The 15,950-nt window shown below is 33.7% G+C and overlaps 1 protein-coding gene across 10 annotated transcripts in view; it reads right to left on the reverse strand.

The window, feature by feature from the left end:
* SMG7 (SMG7, nonsense mediated mRNA decay factor) overlaps positions 1–15,950 on the reverse strand; it is a 74,971-nt gene that overhangs the window by 28,839 nt on the left and 30,182 nt on the right. For 9 of the 10 annotated variants that reach the window (XM_011364557.2, XM_011364554.2, XM_011364555.2 and 6 more), the window contains 3 exons: positions 6,379–6,410; positions 4,005–4,122; positions 2,184–2,316 (listed from right to left, as the gene is read on the reverse strand). In XM_011364557.2, the coding sequence (XP_011362859.1) occupies positions 2,184–2,316; positions 4,005–4,122; positions 6,379–6,410 (283 nt within the window). Of the gene's footprint in view, positions 1–2,183; positions 2,379–4,004; positions 4,123–6,378; positions 6,411–15,950 lie in introns of all 10 variants that reach the window. The other variant, XM_023533250.1, reaches the window with a different exon arrangement.

A 15,950-nucleotide genomic window follows, 5' to 3' on the forward strand; every position in this document is an offset into this window, starting at 1 on the left:
TCTAAAAATCATATCATTTATAATAATTTCCTGTTTCCAATTTACAGATATGCCACAATTTATTTAACTATTATGCTATTGTAAAATACTGTGGTGGTTTCAAATTTTAAGATTTGAATTATATTTATTTGTTCTTTTAAATATAATTACTATTGTCATTATTCACTGATCTATGGGCAAAGACTATATTGCCAAAAGATAAAAATAAAAAATAAAAAACCCACAGAAAAACCCCATGATACTTCTGTATTTCAAGAAACTCTAAATAAAATGAAAGGACAACAGAAGAAATTGGAGAAAAAAATGTCTGCCAAAAATAATAGAAAAAGGAAATACCTTCAAATATAGAGCTCAGGCATATCACCATGGAAAAACAAGGGTTTAAACTATGAATGGGAAAAGTAAATAATTTATATACAATACAAATATCTAACAAAATATTAAAGAAGACCAATGCCACTGGTAAGTCAGACATTAAATTTTAAATAAAAAATATTTTCTACCTATTAAGTATGTTATTTAATCACTGACTTGCTATAAAAATACTTAACACTAGTGAGTGTGCATTAAGACAGACATTTGTATATAACATTGATGTAAATATAAAAATATAAACGATAACCTTTTGGGGAAATAACAATGTGTATCAACAGTATTAAAACTGCATTCATCCAATGATTTCATTCATCATCCAATGAAGAACTGGTCCTTAGGAAATAATTCAATATTAGAGAAAATGCTTTACACACAAAGATGCTTATTTATCTGCTTAATAATACAAGGAAAATTTTACATTATGTTTATAAAGCAGACATAAGACTGGGTAATGTACAACTCTACAAAAACACCAAAAGTAACTTATCCTGAATGGGGGGATTAATGAAAAAAAATTTTGACTTTTGTATCATTTTCATTGTTTTCATGTATGCATTGTTTTTATAACCAGGAAGCAAAAACAAAACAAAAAAGCTCCATACCTATTACTATATCTGTTTCTTCATTTAGACTGGATACTTCCTTAAAGATAAAGATTGTTTCTTTTCCCTCCATAGCACCAGTACCCGGTATTGTGCCTTACAAATAGCAGGCTTTGAATAGCTACTTGCAGAATGAATTAATCTTTAACATCTGCTTTAAGGACTAGTTAGGGCACACCATGTTCCCTCTCTCCAGAATTATCAATTTCTGCTAAAAGTTGGCATCAATTTCAAAATGAATTTTGAGAATAAGAACCATACTTGAGTTCTTCCCATGATGAACTATGATGAATGTTTTAGTTTAAACAAAACAAATAATCTAAGATGACAGACAGCTAACTATCCGATATCTTCCAACACAGCCTTTTCTTTTTCTTCATTCAAAGAAATGGTAAAACCAAAATGGAGCCAAATCACAGGTAGCAATGGTCAAGCAAAAACATAGAAACAGCCAAAGAATTCTTTCGGTGAAAGGTCCCCAAAACTTTTTCATTATAAGATGAACATTTATATACAATCACATTATTAAATTATAAATGCTATTACAACAGATGAGATGAAGTTTTTTTAAAGTTTCTGCTTACAGTAAAGAAAATCTATTGTTCAAAAAGATTTATTTATTTATTAACTTGCCTGACTTAAGAAGAGGTATCAGAATTTAACTAAGGACAAGGAAAGTCTCTGACAATGAATTAATAACTTGTTATTCGAAATGAAGAAAAGCTACTCCATATCTTAGGCACTTTAATAGCATTTGAAGCTCCAGATAAATTCTACTGCACATATAAAACTATGAAAACTCACTTAATAACACAAATTTTGACTCTTTCTTACCTGGCACAACACAGCCGTTACTTTCATAATGACTATGCCCACACCCATAAATTCGCATTTGCTCTAATACCACTGGTAACTGACTACCTCCACTCTTTCACTAAGGCGTTGCTCTCATTACTCTTTTTGTATTCACACAATTATACTTTCAACCATTAAGCAGAAACATCAGCCTTTTTAAGAGCAGAGTCTTAATTGTTTTGGAGGTCTTACAGTAAACAATTTGGGACATTTTTATTTATTTGAGACTACAGATGATCAACTCCTGGATGGCCCACAGTGGTCACACAAAGTGCTTATATTAACAAGATGTATACAGAGAGAATATTTACCACTAATTCTAGGAAAACTGGTACACAATGCAGAACTCACCTGAGTATAGAAGCCACTAGCTGCCTCTAGGAACAGAGAAAGGTTTGCCTGAACTTCGCTCCGATTCGGGTTTGCTCGATTCTTTGCCTGGCCTTGTAGTGTTGTGATCTGATTCTTAAAGGCATGATTCCAGCTGAAAACAAAATGTAATTCTATTTGGTATAGCAGTGACTCACTGGGCAGACACTGGTCCCCCTGAGAACAAGAAAGAACTGTTTGTTATAATTACAACACACTAGATAGTAAACCTGCATTAAAGTTATTCACTTATTTAAATAACTTTATGCTCTCCTTTGAACAAGACTAGACATGCAGTAGAACCCAAATGCCTTTAGTAAACACCAAATGTCTGAATAATCAAACTGGCTTCAGCTATTAATCTTTTAGAGCTACTAAAGTTAGAGATTACTTAGGAATCCCACTACAAAATCAGAACTACAGTGGTAAGACTGAAGTAAAAGTAAGCTATAAATAAATTTCCATGCATTGTACCAAAAAATAATTGAGTGTATCCTATCAAATGACATGTTTAGGGAAAAAAAGTGGGGTTTTTAAAACATTAAGCTATAGCTCCTATTTCCCTAAAATCTATTTCCCACAGTTTTATTTCTATTTAATAGTTCATTTCTCTTGAGAGTTAATATTTTCTTTAGAGCCTGAAATATAAGTTTATTTTCTGACATTTCGATTTTGTCTGTTTAAAATGCCTTTCATTAATCAATCTGAATAGAGAATCATTTTAAATTCAGTTACGGTGAGATACAGCTACTCCTTGGAAATCACACAAGAAAAAAAACAGAACTAAGATTGAGAAAAGATATTACTGGCTTGCTTAAAGGAAGCAAAGAGAGAAGGGTTTACAACCTACCTGGAAAGTACCAAATTCTTTATCAACATAAACTTTTAAGGTTCTAGAGAACTAGGGTTTTTAATGATTTATGAGGTCACTCACTCCCTTACAATTTTTGATGACATCTTATATCCTTGATTCTAAAAATCATAGATATGGATTCTGAGTGGTTGTGATTAAGTTCTATTACTAGATTTCCTAAAAATATAAAGTATCTAAGAAAAGTGTGGAAAAAAGGAAAAATGACACCACTACAACTTAGGGTAATGGGCATTACTAAATAGAATATTCTTCATTGATTTTTAATTTCTCATCAGGCTGATGTTCTTCTTCCAATTTATAAGGCAAGGCCTTCCACAAAAGGCATTTATTTACTCACTTGGGAATCTGGTCAGCTGCCATTTCACCCCTCATAGAAAGAACAAGTAGAATAGCCTAAATATACAAAATCTTCCTTTAGTCTTATTAAGGAAAAAAAAAAAGGAAATACCTATTTATTTGATTAAAAGGAAGACATTTCCTTACAATTAGCAAACACATTTTCACTTGGGAGAAATTTATAGACTCACATTTACCAAAGAAAAATTTGTCTAAAGTCTACTATTTATCTAAAGCCTTGAAATTTTTTTTTTAAATCATGGCTTAAATGTAGGACTAAATACAATACAAACACTGTCTCTTAGTACTTGAAATTTATAGAGCTGCCCTAAAGACTTTAATAAAAGTCAACTCTAAACATCTCTCCTTTTGCCACCTAAGACTGTATCTGTAGGACATACCAACGGTCAAATATTTTGTTCAAAAACAACAACAAAAAAAAATCAGAAGTATTATAATTTCTTTTTTTTCCTCCATTGGAAAAGCTTACTCTGAGACAGATTAAAAAGAAACAACCAAATTGTTCTTTTCTATTCTAAAGTCTGGGTGAGACTCCTGATCTTAACAGGGACATCCCAAATGATAATACTTACAGATCCTGTTCTACTTTCTTGTCTAAAGCATATTCCAAATCAGTAACTAGCATTTTCTGGTACAGGTCCTGCAGAGCCTGCCTGGATGTCCAGACCTCAGCTGGACCCAGCTTAGAATCTAAATAACAAAACAAAAACAGAACAGGAGATAAGTAAATAGTTAAGACCATTATATCAATGATTCTTTCCCTCTCCATTCCCCACAGCAAAAATCCACTCTAAGTATATACCACACACAGATTGCTGCAGAAGTTTTACACTACATTTCAAATGACTTTCACCTTTTGGCTAATGACTGAATATGTATGCTTCTGTACTTGTCTTTTATCTTTGAAATGATACCATAATATGAAGAAGGCTCAAAAAATAAATGGTTTACCCTTTGCTTTTGCTTCGGATTTCTATGTATTCATATCATAGGAAGCCATATGCCTCACATTAGTCCCCACTGGAAATGATGGACTGCCAAGTTGGTCTGTTGGTCTCACAACTATACCCCTTTGTCCAAAGCAGCTTTTTCTTTTTCTTCTGAAACCTTTCACAATTGTCCTTACAGAATCCTCATGTCAGCTCATAATCCAACAGTTGTTTGGCCATTCTGCTGTTACTCCTACTCTATGTATGTCAAGCCGATAAAGCCAGGAGAGTGAGCTTTATTTTAATGATTGGTAGATTGCCTGCCAAGACATTTTTGTGAGCAATCCATACTTGCTATTTAATGTAAATGAGGACTGGTAGCAGACGATGATTAAACTGCTCAAAAGGCCAAATGAAAGATTAGGTATGAGACAAACAGAAAGTCAGGCTATAACTATACATAATACCAAATTGGTATCATACTGTCTGCCAGAGTACTACAAGGCACATTAGCCTTTCTGATTACAAGGTTTATGAATGCAAGAATTGACAGCGAGCTGCTTCAACAGAAGTTTAATAACGAACTTTTCAATATATATTTCCACATGTTAGGTTGTCTGCTGTATTTAGTATTTTGCTGCTGCACAATGGTATAATCTTCACTCTTCTTTAGGTCTACTATTAGTATCAATAGCTACCATAATCTTGTTCTGAAAATAGAATCTACTGAATATTTGAGTTAATCCTCACAAGAGTTTGCTGGCTACTAAAAATAGGGTCTAGTATTAACTTCTTGGTCCCCTATTAAGTTTTCAATGATTAAATAAATTTATACATTTATTCAACTCTGCTTCAATTCATCAATGACAGGCAAAGGACTGTAAGAGATCATTAACTGTGATCTACCAGACAAACTATCATTTAAATGAGTAGACTTAATATCTTAATTAATGTTTCTGGGTGGTAAATGTCGCCTATAAAAGTCATATTCTAAGCCTACATATAGAAGGTGTTTAATGTTATGCTTATAACGCATGATACAGTAGCTGAGCACTGACTCTGATATTCATTGTATGGAAGATGGTGACAATTATGTTAATTATTAGGAAGAATTGTGGTGCTACACTTAGTAAACCTACAGCATGTGTTTGGGGCTTTTTTCTTTCTTTTTCTGCTTTTTTTTCCCCCTTGAACAAGATAATGAGATTACCCGCAAATTCTTAGAGAACATTAGCCTGCAATTCTAGAAATTGAGAAAAAAAATGTCTTAACCATCCATTTCCTCTTGATTGTAAATTTTGGCAAGTATGCTGGTTACAATAGTTTAACTCTTCTTTGTGGATTTCACTGTAGAACAAAATTCCTCGAAACTCAGAATGAGATCCATTATCTCGTATCTTTTACATTTTGGGATGTCATATGCTGTTACAGAGAGCATAATGACCACTACAGAGTTGTTGCCTAATTTGGGAGTTAAAATTATCTGCTCCTTTTAGTGACTAAATCAAGTTACTCTTTCAAAAACACTTTGACTATTATTCAGAACAAAAAAGATAAGAAAAGAAAGAAAGGTGGCAAGGTAGTTCACTCAACTTCAAGGATTTTCAGTGGTTTTCCTGCAAATATCTTTTTCTGAAGGCTTACCTAGTATTCATGTTTGGGGGAAATATGAACCTAATACCATAAGACATTAGTATTTATATGGCATATAAATTATTGTCCTGTATGTCTTAAACCGTATGCCTTAAACTGTATTGTCCTGTATGTCTTGATAAATAGTTCATAAAAATTAAATAATTATATGCATAAATTAGGTAATACTTGACACAGGTCATCTGAGTAAAAATTCAAAGTATATAAAAAAAAATCAATATTTTTAAATTGATTTTTAAAGCAAAGAGTACACCACTATCCCTTTGGCAACCAGGACAGTGCTATAAGTAATATAGGAAAGATGACACTTTCTTTAATTTAATGCTATAAAATAAGTTGTGAAAAACAAATGAATAGCCAATACCTGTCATGTCAGCCTTCAGGACTTCTGCCTGCCTAAAAACGGAAAAAAAAGATTTAGTTAGAAACAAACTAGGCATACCAAACATAAACACTACAAGTTAAAAGTTAAGTGAAATCTTATCCTACAATAAGGATGTACAGTAGCTTTTGTGGCACTGCAATCAGTATCCTTGTTTTAACATTGAGATTAGCACTAGGTCTTGGCAAATTGATGCCATTATTTAAAAGTTTACAGATTATCATACTCTTCTACTGAGTAGAGTTCCCTTTCTTCCTGTTTTCCTCTAAATCTGATATATTTAAGATAACGTTACATGATAGCCATTAAATAAAAATTTTCCATCAATGAGACTGGACTTCTGGTTTCTCCACTGTGCTCTGCTCCCTTCACATGCAGGTGCTTGTAAAGAGTGTCTCTGCTAGGAACACCTCCTTCCCCTTCATCTGGTTCATCACTACTCATTCTTTGTCCTGGAGACATTACTTTCTCAGGAAGCCTTATTTGAACTGTACATACATAGACAAGGATATTCCAGTTTCATGTTCATAAAGCACTGCTATTTTTTTCTTTATGGTAAGTACACAGATTTTAAGAATACTCACCATCACAACCCCAATGCCTACTGACACAGCTGCCTAGCACGAGTGGGCATTCAATAATTATTTTTAAGTGAAGAAATGAAAAAGAATTAAGTCATGTTCATATACTCTACTTAAAAAGTAAGTATATAAACTTAACTGATTTCCATATTTAAAAGCAAAAGGTGACATGAAAGCTAAAGAATATTTGGATTCTAAACTTTTTACTGTAAATGCCATTTTACATAATTTATGAGGTATTTAATATCAATTGTGAATTCGGCTTCATCAAAATGTAACATGAACCGTTTCATTTCCTTAGTCTTTAAAAGTACATTTATGTTATTTAAAATTTAAGCTTTCAAACAACAGAATCATAATCAAGCGCTGTAGAGGTAACCACAAATCACATGAGAACTATCAGTATAAATGAACAATACTAAACAAACAGCTACACTTAGTTCTAAAATGTAACAACATATCGAATTCCATTATCCATACAGCCTAGTTTCACTGTGTGCTTTGGGTGTTAAACTTTTGCCAGTATTAAAAAAAAAAAATCTTCACAAGGTTGTTGGCTTATGCTCTTAAAATCTAAGATCATACAGTTTATTAAAGAATACCACATATCTTATCCTACCAAAGTCCCAACAACCTCCTCTCCTCAACCCCAAATCCTACAGCAGTATTAATTTATGAACTTATACTGAGAAAGCCAGTGCTGATTATGCATCTTTACTGGATTCGATAACATTTCATTCTATCCCTGAACTATAAAATTACAAAGAATGTATTTTACTATTCCACACATTAACCAAAGTTCATACTCAAGTATATATATCTTATACTTAGCACCACGTGTCTAAAGGCTGTTTTCTCATTCCAAACGAGATCTGCTTATAAAGATGAACATTATCATTTTGATATGCAAACGTCTGCCTAATGAGGATACCAACTTCCAGTCAAATGAATATGATATTGAGCATATAACAAGAACTATTTACAATTACTTTGCTTCTCTTATTGGATGTCAGTAAGAAAAGAACTATAATTCTAGCAGATTCTGGGGCAGGCTTCCATTGACAAAGATAAAAGTTCTATATTATATTTTTACGTACTATTATCTGTCCAAGAAAAACTGTAAAACTACACATTCAAGAACAGAAGTGCAAACATTTCATAAAAACTATGACATAAATGTTAAAGCATTCCGAAATTCCAGGAGTTCTGATTCCTCAGTATGACAAGGGTAGAGGCACTCATCTTGGTGAAGAGTTTTGAAAGAGACACATGTTAATGACTAAAATAGTCTCACTAAATTGAAATGATGAAATATAGCTAAATGGAAACAGAACAATCCTGGGAGATAGCGAGTATTATTCCCATTCTACAAACAAGGAAACTGAAGCTCTGAAGTGTGAAATAATTTGTCCACAATCACAAAGCAATTAGGTACAATTAAGTACAAACAGTTCTTTCTGACTCCAAATTCGTTATTTCTATTTCTTTCAAATTAGAATAAAAAAGTCTATGACATAAAAGCTAACAGATTTAGCTAGGTTCAGTTTTTTGCTGTTAGTCACATTTTAAGTCAACTCGGCTAAATTAAAAGATCTGTTCATATGAGGAAATAAATTATATTGGAGATGTTTATCAGAAAGACCACACGAGTAAAATTCATATTCTAGTGCAGTGGTCAGCCTGCAGGTAAATTTCCCTCCTTCACCCTGGATCTATTTTTGTGAAACAATTTTATTGGAATAGTCAAGCCCATTCATTTACGTACTGTCTATAGCTGCTTTCCTTTTATAAAAAACTAGTTAATTATGGTGATGGCTGCTCTCTTATGTACTTTGTAGGGCAGAGTTGAGTACTTGAGACAATGAACACATGGCCCACCAAGCCTAAACACGTACTATCGGGCCCTTTACAGAAAAAGTTTGCCTCTCCCGCTCTAGGGAGCACTTGATCAAAAAACTGAGAAGAATATCTGTAAGTTCCCAAACCAGTTTTCCCATATGAAGAATCATCGATAATCGTTTCTTCTGAGTAAAGATATGTTTTTATTCGTTAATATCGTAATCTTGTTCCAAAGAGAACTGTTAAGAAATATAGTCTCATGTAAACAAAAAGTCATAGGCCACGTTGTATTTTTAATGGAATTAATTTGCAAACTGTCTAAAACATGGTTAGATTTATATATTATTATCCACTAACTCTTCCCTTTTTCTGTGTACCAAAATGCCCATTTACGAAGGTGGAAAGGGTTAAACTGAAAATTACTATCTCAGAAGAGGAAACCCTATCCCTCAACTCCTACACAATTATTTATTTTTCTTTTTTATAGTGTATAACACACGAGAAACCAAATCAACAGATATGTAATGTTATATCAACTTTCATAAAGATTAGCACAAAATTGGCTGTTTATTTTACTTTATAAAAGAATACTATACCTCAACTGACCTGGTTTTGTTAAAGACCAATATTGTTAAAGATTAATACTAGAGTTTAGAGACAATGTTTATTTAAGGAAATAATAGTTTTAAAATGTTTTCTCTTGGTAGAAGGTATGGAAACATGAGTTCCTTCATATTCTAACTTTAAGCTGAAGGAAGCAATGAAAAGAATGAATAAACCAAGAATCCAAGAATTAAAATCGGTGCCTTCAATAATAAAATAACACTATTAGTTATAAAATACAAAACTTTCAAAATGCTAAATATATTGCCTTAATTCGTAAATAAGAGAAATTAAGCACTCATATCAAGCAATAAAAAAGTCATTAAAATCTGAAACATTCAATGATAATCAAATATATTGAAAACTAATATGAAACGATACTCTTAGAGACAACATGATCATCAAGATCTATATATATATTTAATGCGTTCTAATGCACTAGATACTGAAACAGGTAACACTATTGCCAGACATTGTTCTATGGGCCTTACATAAAGTAAACATTCCACACTGAACTATTACTGCCCCCACTTTATAGCTGAAGAAAACCAAGGAGATTGAGGTTAAGTAACATGTCCAAGGTCATCAAGTTAGTAGTACATAGTAGAGGTAGCATTTGAACTCAATCAGTTTGGTTCCAAAGGCTAAGTCCTAACCATTAGGTCATAGTCCCTATCTTACACAAGATTATAAGAAAAAAAATCTGGAATGTTTGCCCAAAGAACTGGGGCGTTCAACAGTTAACATTTTATGCTAATATTTTAATAATGTTAGTAGAGGAAAAAAAACTAAAATTAATGGCTATCTCCCTTAACAAATACCTTGATTATACACAGCACTTATATAACAATGCAAGGTTAACAAATATAGGATCATCTCTTTCAGAACACACAGTAAGATTCATGATTTAAAAATAGATGATATTTCCAAATCAGGGGCAGATACAATGGGAGATTCCCGCTCGCTACCTGAACTCCCAACCCCGCCTTCTCCTATGAGCAGAACATAGGGATATAAGCCACATCCTCTAAACTCACAGTTGCTACAGAAAGGTGAATCACCCCTTTTGTTTTGGAAAGCGAGACTGGAGGTTTTTTTTTAATTTAAATAAAAGGCATGGCAGGTTTTATTTCAAGTTAATTGGTTTACTTATTTCTATAGAGTATTAAGGAGTATTAGAGATATTAATAACAGTATTCATCAATGATGACTATAAACATAATAACCTCATCATAATTATTTGTGCTAAATAAGAGGCCAGACGCTATAAAGCGAATGTGTTTACACATGCAGGTACACAACACACGGTATCTACAGATATCTAACACATCGAGTCTCGTGGAATTAATCAGAAAAAAAATAAATTGTATTACTGCTCTACTGCTGAATTTCACGCAGAAAAGAACACCTAGGGAAGATGCTGCTCCTGAAGGAGCTTTTCCCAGTAAGAGATAATAAAAGTACAAATTTGCTTTCTCTCTATGGCACTTTACAGTTTGTCATGAATTTTCTAACCTCCTTACACTTCAATGTCCTAAATTACAACATTCACCCTCCGATCTATATTATTTGAAAAAAAACACGTACCTAATTTAATTAAAGGCCTATTCTGGTATGGAAATCTCAAAAGATGAGAAGTGTTTCTTCCAGGCAGAGGAAATAACACAATAATAAAAGCAAAGCTAAGCCAGTGATGGAGGTAGACTAGAGCATAAAACACAAGGTAGAAAGCTACAGGAGATGAGCTAGAGAATCAAGGCAGACAGCAGATTGTGAGGGCTTGCATGACATGTTAAGGAACTCAGATTCTGTCTTTTAAACTGATAGGAAACCAGTGCTGAGTTTTAAGCAGGGCATACAGCATTGTCAGAAGTGCATTTTTAAAAGAGTAAGTACAACAAATCCATGGAAGATGGGTTTTAAAAGGGCAAGACCAGAAGTGAGGAATAATACAGATGGACGGAAAATCCTAGAATCAAGAAATATCTTGAAGTAAAATCGGCAGAAGTTAAGATAAAAGCAGAGGAACAAGTCTAAAATCATTCCCAGATTGCTGACTTGGACAGTGTATATGAGAATGTGAAGTTGCGTAAGCGGGCACTTAAAGATGAGTGTAAAGTACAAGGGAGACGTCAAGACTAGCTACACTGCTGGAGTGATGAGCAGTGTATGCCTAGTCTTGATGTCTCCCTTGTACTTGATGGTAGTTAAAATCACTAGAGTAAATGTAATTGCCCAGAAAGGCGAAAGGGTTAAAGCTAGCTCCCTATCTTCATTTTTAAGGGGCAGATGAAAGAAAGAGCCCATGAAGAAAGAACACAAAGAAGACATTGTCAAACAGGAATATGAGGGTAAGAGAAGAGTGATGTATGGAAAATAAGAGGATAAAAAGAAAGAATAGTCAACAAGACCAAAGGCAGTGGAAAAATACTAAAATGACTGGAAATTGTGTTGGATTTGGTGAAATAAGGGTCAACGACAGCCTTGTCAAGAGAAAATGTTAAATTGCAGGAAGCTGAGGAACAAATGAGAAGGAGAAGGTTAAGTCACCTCTTAAGCCCCTGGGCAGTGAAGAGAACGAGAAGGGGGTCATGGGTAAAAGAAGTTTCTTTTCCTCAATGAGAGAGACATGAGCATGTTTAGAATGAAGCAAAGAAGCTAGGAGAAAGGAATAGGTTGAAGACATAAGAAAGTGACAACAAAACTGATAGAGCATGGTCCCAGAAGAGATGGAAAAGCACGAGAATGTGATTAATAATGCAGGACACAAGACTGGCTTTGAAACGGAGGTGAGATGAATTAGAGGAAGGTTAAGGTTAGATAGAAATGTGCTAGGAGAATTTGGTAGTGCAGGGTGTAGTGCAGAGTGGAGAAATGTCCTGGTTGTATGTGTCATTGTCATGGTATCAAGTTGTAGGGGCAACTATCATTTTTCATTTGAAAGTCACATCTCTGAGATCAAACACCTTCATAGATTCTGTCATTATAACTGATACAAGTTGCTGTGACAAGCGTTACTAACATTAGAAAGGGCTTCTCCAGCACACTATCACGTACCTATTTATAGGCACCTAGGAGGCTCAACCGTGCACATGCTGACATACAAGAACTGATGCTCCCTGTACTCAAAAACACTGTTATACCTGTAACTTAAAACAGGAATTTTCATTCTAAAGAATACTCTATAAAATAGATAGATCCATGTCCCTATGCTTATCATAAATATTCAGACAAACATATAAACATACACATTTCTTTAATTTAGTAAATATTTTAAAACCTGCCTTAGACTACAAGATATAAATAGTCATGACAAAGTACACATATGCCAAAGTTCTCATGAAGCAATGTAAGTAAAAAAATCTTTAGCATTCCCTTCTCCCAAATTGGCTAATATGAAATGCTTCAGAAAGTTTCCAATTCTTCTACTAGTGTTCACAGAATATGAATACTTTAACATACATCTCTAAAAGGAACACAAACATGTAGAAATCCCTTGTAATTTTATCCTACCTAATATTACATGATTTCAGATGCTCTTCTGATTTTAAGTTTCCAGTCCTCATCTGGGACTTAAATGAAACGTTTTCTCCCACAATGACTATCTGCAAGAACATCCAATTTCTCATAAGGTAGAATGGTTTAAGACATTCTAGACAGAGGAGAGGAGGAAAATATGAGTTAACCCACAATAACAGAGAACCCCATGAAGAAAATTATTTTCTCTTTATTTGAAATGATTTACTGTCAAAAGCAGAGAAAATATCAAAGCTTTTTTCTTTTTTGTATTTAGTTTCTTAGAAAACACATTTTAAAATTGTTTTGTGTATTTCTAGCAGTCTAGTTTTACATAAAAATGCTATCCTACTCTCCCTCTCTGTCTGAAAGCTGAGTGATCTCTACAGAATAAACAGATACCAGCTACTCAGCATGGTTCTTGCAGCACCAAGGTGAATATGCCTTGTAGAACACAAGAGCAAATGGTTGGTCTAAACTGGACTGCTTACCGAAGGAAAAACATGTAAAGCGATTAAACCACAATTTTAGGTGGTATGAATACTGCTTAAATCCTAAGATTGGTTGATAATAGCAGATTTTAGGATCTTCATTCACCGAGCAATGATCTAGTTATTTCTGAGAGCTAGATAATAGCATTAAGAACTGACTATACAAAGTGACAACAAGAAAGACATGGTCCCTGTCCTGGATTTAAAATCTAATGTGAAGACAGACCAACAAAGGAAAGAGAAGGTAGTGGTTAAAAGCATGGGCTTGGGTGTCACACTGCCTGCATTCAATGGCATGCCTGGAGTAAGTCAAGCCACAGAAAAAACTTAGCTCAATTTCTTAAAGACATCAATTTAATTCAAAGATTTAGACAAAGTAAGTTAAGTAATTATTATTGGCTCCTTATAATTGTTTACCTTTATAATTATTATGTAGATTCTATGCTACATGTTCTATGCATAGAATGGGAGTGCAATGGGAGTACGTGTCTGGGATTTAGACTGCTTGCGTTCAAACCAAGCTCCACCACTTCCTAGCGGTGTGTGTAACCTTCAGAAAATCACTTCTCTACGCCCCAGTTTAGTTAGAAGAAAAACTTCACTGAGATGTTTCGAGGAGCAAATGAGGTAACAGAAATAAAGCACTGAGGACTGCTCCTTGGTAAGTAAGCCCTCAAAACGATGTTAGCTACTATCGTCACTGTCATCATTATCACCACTATAGTTATTGTCACTCCTTCCAAAGAGTTGAAGGTATAAGTGTCATTACTCTCATTCTCTAAATAAGGAAATTGAAGCTAAGAACTCACATTAATTCTAGAATGAAAGATAAAGTTATTGATAATTTTAAACAATAAACGTCAGTCGTAAGAGAAATCCCAAACATGCAGGAGCTCCACGTGGACTTTAGCTCCATACTTCCAAAGCATGTACTTACTGAATTGCCTGACTTTAGTTGTACTTTAGTGAAAAAGACTGATAGAAAATATTTCATGATAAAACTCAACCAAGCTCCTTAGCACAGACTGTAAGGTCCCACAGCTTATCACTTTATATTTTATCACCCAATAAAAGTACCTTACTTTTAGTTTCTTGCTATTTTGCCCCTCAGTATCTTATTCATGCTCTTTCACTCACCCTGGAATGACCGTCCTCTTCCCTCCTTGTCTGGTTAACCCCATCTTGCAGTTCAAGACTCAGCAACTCCTGTAAGGGGGCCTTGGCTTGGCCAAGCACTTCAGTGCATCTTAATGCCCACTTCTATTACAGCACTCATAGCGCCACGATGAAGTTACCTGTTCACACATTTCTGCCACCAGAGACTATCCTAGTCAACCTTGCATACCCAGTGCCTGACAGTGCCCTGCAAGATTACAAGTTGCTCAAATAAGCTTATGTTAATTTGGACTAAACAGTCTCTCAAAAGGCCAAGACCCTAAGGTTTCTTGAAACTGACAATAGTTTCAAAAGCCTTCCAGGAAAACAATTTGGTGGACAAGTTAATTAACACAAACTAGGAATAACACACTTCCTTTTAAGTTCAAAAAATCTATCATTTTATAATCAATTAAAGAAGCCTATGATCATTTACTTGGAAATTCAGATTTTGTTTTCTTTACATTGGGATCTATATATTATATACAATATACTATATAATTCTACAAAAATACAAAATCTGAAACCTCAAATAGAACATGGATAATTTCAACAACCCAAGTGAGTTAAATAAGTAATTTAGATTAAGCCACCAACAAGTGGAAGGCTATTCTCACTCACCTCAACTTTTACATTGGATGAGGTATGCTAGAACAATGTTTTTTAACCCAACTGGACCCCAATATCTTTTTTAAAAAATGCATGCATTCTTTGCCAACAACCCTTGTATCTTCCTGAAATAAATAAAATGTAAGAATACAAACCATTTATTTAATGCATTAAAAATGAATAACTAAATACCTTTGCCAACAACCCTTGTATCTTCCTGAAATAAATAAAATGTAAGAATACAAACCATTTATTTAATGCATTAAAAATGAATAACTAAATACCTTACAAGTAATAGAGAGGGAAAATAAAAAAAGCATTTTTAAATAAAATTAGTATCTCAATAAATGGTTGGCTAAGACTACCCTTGAAGACATATATGAAGTAATCAATGCTTGCATATACTTACAACGGTAGAAGAAGCTTAACAGACTTCCAAACACAGATAGAAAAATGAGAGCAAAACTATGATTAGATACTAGAATTAAAATGAGTGTAAATATAAAAACAGATCAAGTGTTAATGTAATAACAGGCCAGATATACTGAAAATTGTAAGATAAGAGAAAAATAACTGACATAGGAACAACATAAGACAGAGCTGGTATGAAGAAAACGAAAGTCTGACTATCTCCTTTGATAGGTGCCAGGGAACAAAAGTTAGATTGGAGAAAGAAGTAGCATCCAGTCTTTTATATAAGGTAAAACACCATACGAATTTAGGCTAGGGAAAATAAAGTACGACTTCTCAGTCTGGAGTA

The sequence above is a fragment of the Pteropus vampyrus genome, unplaced genomic scaffold (assembly GCF_000151845.1).
Source record: "Pteropus vampyrus isolate Shadow unplaced genomic scaffold, Pvam_2.0 Scaffold98, whole genome shotgun sequence".
NCBI classification, from domain to species: Eukaryota; Metazoa; Chordata; class Mammalia; order Chiroptera; family Pteropodidae; genus Pteropus; species Pteropus vampyrus.